This window comes from Coturnix japonica, unplaced genomic scaffold, assembly GCF_054131305.1.
Source record: "Coturnix japonica strain WE unplaced genomic scaffold, WE-NBRP24 Scf160, whole genome shotgun sequence".
Classification (NCBI taxonomy): Eukaryota; Metazoa; Chordata; class Aves; order Galliformes; family Phasianidae; genus Coturnix; species Coturnix japonica.
The window spans coordinates 1-5000 of record NW_028189063.1 but is presented as its reverse complement, the minus strand read 5'-3'; the positions used below and the strand labels follow the sequence as shown (position 1 = coordinate 5000).

Here is a 5000-nt window from a genome sequence, read left to right as displayed (position 1 = left end):
GCCCCCTTTAATTGCCCCCCAATTGCCCCCCCACCCCCCTCTCCCCCCTTGCCTCAATTGCCCCCCGATTGCCCCCCAACTCCAACTGCCCCCCCACCTCTCCTAATACCCCTCATCCCCCCTTTAATTGCCTCCCCCTTTAATTGCCCCCCCCACCTCCAATCACCCCAATTACCCCCCAACCCCCCCTCACCCCATTTGCCCCCCCAAGCCCCCCCTTTAATTACCCCCCCCAACCCCCACCACCCCCCAATTGCCCCCCCAACCCCTTAACCCCCCTTCAATTGCCCCCCAACCCCCCCCACCCCCCCAATTGCCTCCTGAACCCCCTAACCCCCCTTCAATTGCCCCCCCCACCCCCACTCACCCCGCCCAATTACCCCCCAACACCCCCTCACCCCAATTGCCCCCCCAAGCCCCCCCTTTAATTACCCCCCCAACTCCCCCTTTAACCCCCCTTGCCTCAATTGCCCCCCGATTGCCCCCCGACCTCAACTGCCCCCCACCCCCACTAACACCCCCCACCCCCCTTGCTTCGATTGCCCCCCCACTTTAATTGCCCCCCACTCACCCCCCAATTACCCCCCAACCCCCCCTCACCCCATTTGCCCCCCCAAGCCCCCCCTTTAATTACCCCCCCAACCCCCACCACCCCCCAATTGCCCCCCCAACCCCTTAACCCCCCTTCAATTGCCCCCCAACCCCCCCCACCCCCCCAATTGCCTCCCGAACCCCCTAACCCCCCTTCAATTGCCCCCCCCACCCCCACTCACCCCGCCCAATTACCCCCCAACCCCCCCCCTCACCCCAATTGCCCCCCCAAGCCCCCCCATTAATTACCCCCCCCAACTCCCCCTTTAACTCCCCTTGCCTCAATTGCCCCCCTATTGCCCCCCAAAACCAATTGCCCCCCCACCCCCCCTAACACCCCCCACCCCCCCTTTAATTGCCCACCCCTTTAATTACTCCCTCCACCCCCATTCACCCCCCAACCCCCCCCACCCCAATTGCCCCCCCAATCCCCCCCCTTAATTGCCTCCCTATCCCCATTCACCCCCCCCAATTACCCCCCAACCCCCCCCAACTCAATTGCCCCCCCAAGCCCCCCCTTTAATTGCCCCCCCCACCCCCCAATTACCCCCCAACCCCCCCCCTCACCCCAATTGCCCCCCAATTGCCCCCCCCTTTAATTGCCCACCCACCCCCCAATTGCCCCCCAACCCCAATTGCCCCCCCACCCCCCCTAACACCCCCCACCCCCCCTTTAATAGCCCCCCCCCCCTTTAATACCCCCCCCATTCCCACCTGGCTGATGCTGAGCTGTGTGTCCCTGACCCCCCCCCTGCAGCGCTGGATGTCGGCCTCCAATTGGGTGAGGGTCTCCAGGAGGGTCGATTCCTCACTGACCTGCTGTGCCCCCCCCCCCCTATAATAGAGACAGAGGCAATAAGGTGGGGGGGGGGCACCATATAAATAGGAGCATCTATAGGGCTCACAATGACCCCCCCACCCCCCCAAATCCCACCATTAGGATTCAGAATGAAGACCCCCCCCCCCAAATACCACCATGAATAAAGACCCCCCCCCCAAATAAAACCATTAGGATTCAATGAAGACCCCCCCCCCAAATACCACCATTAAGATTCAATGAAGACCCCCCCCCAAATAAAACCATTAGGGCCCAGAATGAAGACCCCCCTCCCAAATACCACCATGAATAAAGACCCCCCGCCCCAAATACCACCATTAGGATTCAATGAAGACCCCCCCCCCCAAATAAAACCATTAGGATTCAATGAAGACCCCCCCCCCAAATACCACCATGAATAAAGACCCCCCCCAAATCCCACCATTAGGATTCAATGAAGACCCCCCCCCCCCAGATACCACCATGAATAAAGACCCCCCCCAAATAAAACCATTAGGATTCAATGAAGACCCCCCCCAAATACCACCATGAATAAAGACCCCCCCCAAATAAAACCATTAGGATTCAATGAAGACCCCCCCCAAATAAAACCATTAGGATTCAGAATGAAGACCCCCCCCAAATCCCACCATTAGGTTTCAGAATGAAGACCCCCCCCAAATACCACTGTTAGGATTCAGAATGAAGACCCCCCCCAAATAAAACCATTAGGTTTCAGAATGAAGACCCCCCCCCAAATAAAACCATTAGGATTCAATGAAGACCCCCCCCCCAAATACCATCATGAATAAAGACCCCCCCCCAAATAAAACCATTAGGATTCAATGAAGACCCCCCCCCCAAATACCATCATGAATAAAGACCCCCCCCCCAAATAAAACCATTAGGATTCAATGAAGACCCCCCCCCAAATACCACCATGAATAAAGACCCCCCCCAAATCCCACCATTAGGATTCAATGAAGACCCCCCCCCCAAATAAAACCATTAGGATTCAGAATGAAGACTCACACCCCCCCCCAGCCCCATAAACACATCAATGGGATTCAGAGTGCCCCCCCCATAATAAATAGGGTCCATCCCCCCATAATAAATAGGGTCCAGCCCCCCCCCATAATAAATAAGGTCCAGCCCCCCCATAATAAATAGGGTCCAGCCCCCCCCCATAATAAATAGAGCCCAGCCCCCCCCATAATAAACAGGGTCCAGCCCCCCCCCATAATAAATAAGGTCCAGCCCCCCCCCCCCATAATAAATAGGGCCCAGCCCCCCCATAATAAATAGAGCCCAGCCCCCCCCCCATAATAAATAGGGTCCCACCCCCATAATGAATAGGGCCCAGCCCCCCCCATTGCCATCACCTCCTCGTTGCCCCTGGTTGGCAGCAGGGTCTCAGCCTGGATCCGCTGCAGCACAACTTTGGGGTCCTGGGGGGGGGGGGGGGGGGCAACAATATGTCAGCCCACCCCCCCAAAAATAAACAACCCCCCCCCACCTTCCAAATCCCACCCCCAGCTTCCAATGCCCCCCCCACCATCCAGACCCCCCCCACAACCAGCTTCCAGACCCCCAACCCACCCATCCAGACCCCCACCCCCCCCACTCCAGACCCCCCCGTCCCCCCCCCCACCTTCCAGACCCCCCCCCCAGACCCCCACAACCCTCCCCCCCCACTCCAGACCCCCCCCTCACCCTTCCAGACCCCCTCCCCCCCCCAGACCCCCACCCATCCAAACCCGCCCCACCTTGCAGACCCCCCTGACCCCCCCTTAAAACCCACCCCATCAAGACCCCCCCCAGCATCTTCCAGACCCCCCCCCCTTCAAGACCCCCAACCCTCCCCCCCATCCAAACCCCCCCATCCAGACCCCCAACCCACCCCCAACATCCAGTCCCCCCAGTCCCAGAACCCCCTCCCCCCAGACCCCCCCCATCCAGACCCCCAACCCCACCCAAGACCCACCCCAACCCCTCCACCATCCCCCCCCCATCCAGACCCCCCCCCCCACCATCCCCCCCCACCTTCAAGACCCCCAACCCCCCCCTCCTTCCAGATCCCCCCCCAGCATCTTCCAGACCCCCAACCCCGGACCCCCCCCACCTTCCAAACCTCCCCCCAGACCCCCAACCCTCCCCCCATTCAACCCCCCCCATCCAGACCCCCAACCCCCCCCCCCATCATCCAGATCCCCTCTCCCCCCCCAGACCTCTCCCCATTTAGAACCCCCCCCCACCTTCCAGTCCCCCCCTTCTCCCCCCCCATCATCCAGACCCCCAACCCCAGACCCCCCCCCACCTTCCAGACCCGCCCTCACCCCAGACCCCCCCACCATCCAACCCCCCCCATCCAGACCCCCAACCCCCCCAAAGACCCACCCCCACCCCCCCACCTCCCTACCATCCCCCCCCCCCATCCAGACCACCAACCCCCCCAGACCCCCCCCATCCAGAACCCACAACCCCCCCAACTTTCCAGCCCTCCCCCCCCCATCATCCAGACCCCCAACCCCCCCCATCCAGACTCCCAACTCCAGACACCCCCCCACCTTCCAAACCCCCCCAGCCCAGACCCCCAACCCTCCCCCCCATCCAGAACCCCCCTCTCCCCCCCCCACCTTCTAGAACCCCCCCCAACCAGACCCCCCCTCACCCCAGACCCCCCCCCCCACCTAGAACCCCCCTCTCCCCCCCCTCACCTTCCAGGCCCCCTCTTCTCCCCCCCCATCATCCAGACCCCCAAGAACCCCCCCCTCCAGGACCCCCCCCCAATCCCCCCCCACCTTCCAGGCCCCCCCTTCTCCCCCCCAGACCCCCTCCCATTTAGAACCCCCGCCCCCCCATTCCATGCCCCCCCTCCCCCCCCAGACCCCCCCCCATTAAAACCCACCCCCCCCACCTTCCAGGCCCCCCCATCTCCCCCCCCACCTTCCAGGCCCCCCCTTCTCCCCACCAGACCCCCCCCCATTTAGAACCCCTGCCCTCCCCTTCCATGCCCCCCCTCTCCCCCCAGACCCCCCCCCATTAAAACCCACCCCTCCCACCTTCCAGGCCCCCCCATCTCCCCCCCCATCATCCAGACCCCCAACCCCCCCCCCCCCAAGACCCCCATCCCCCCCAATCCCCCCCCCACCTTCCAGGCCCCCCCTTTTCCCCCCCATCATCCAGACCCCCAAGACCCCCCCCCCCAGGACCCCCCCTCAACCCCCCCCCCCCAAGACCCCCCCCAGTCCCCCCCCCACCTCCTGGTGCATGAGCTGCTGAGCTCTGGTGAACCTGGACCCTTTGGGCAGCGCCCCCCCCCCGCCCCCCCCGGCCCCAAAAGCTTCTCGGAGCCACGTCGGATCCAGGGGGGGTTTTTTTGGGTGGGGGGGGCAGATCTGACGCAGGGGCTCCAACGCTCGGAGCCGGGCACGGAGCCGCTTCTTGGCCATGTATTCCTATGGGGGGGGACAAAGAGTAATGGGGGGGGGGTCAGAACATAGTGCCCCCCCCCAACCCCACAGAGCCCCACATACACCCCATAGATTCTCCCCCCCCCCATAAACCCCATAGATTCTCCCCCCCACATAAA

General features: G+C 62.9%; 1 protein-coding gene across 3 annotated transcripts in view; it reads right to left on the bottom strand.

The window, feature by feature from the left end:
• LOC146751049 (coiled-coil domain-containing protein 22-like) overlaps window positions 1–4876 on the bottom strand; it is a 27701-nt gene extending 22825 nt beyond the window's left edge. For all 3 annotated transcript variants that reach the window (XR_014941955.1, XM_085535712.1, XM_085535713.1), the window contains exons 1-3: window positions 4669–4876; window positions 2792–2856; window positions 1306–1426 (exon numbers count right to left, since the gene is read on the bottom strand). Coding sequence is in view for 2 of the 3 variants with exons in the window: in XM_085535712.1 (XP_085391838.1) it covers window positions 1306–1426; window positions 2792–2856; window positions 4669–4860 (378 nt within the window). In the remaining variant the exon portion in view is untranslated. The remainder of the gene's footprint in view (window positions 1–1305; window positions 1427–2791; window positions 2857–4668) is intronic.
• Window positions 4877–5000: the final 124 nt, after the last annotated feature.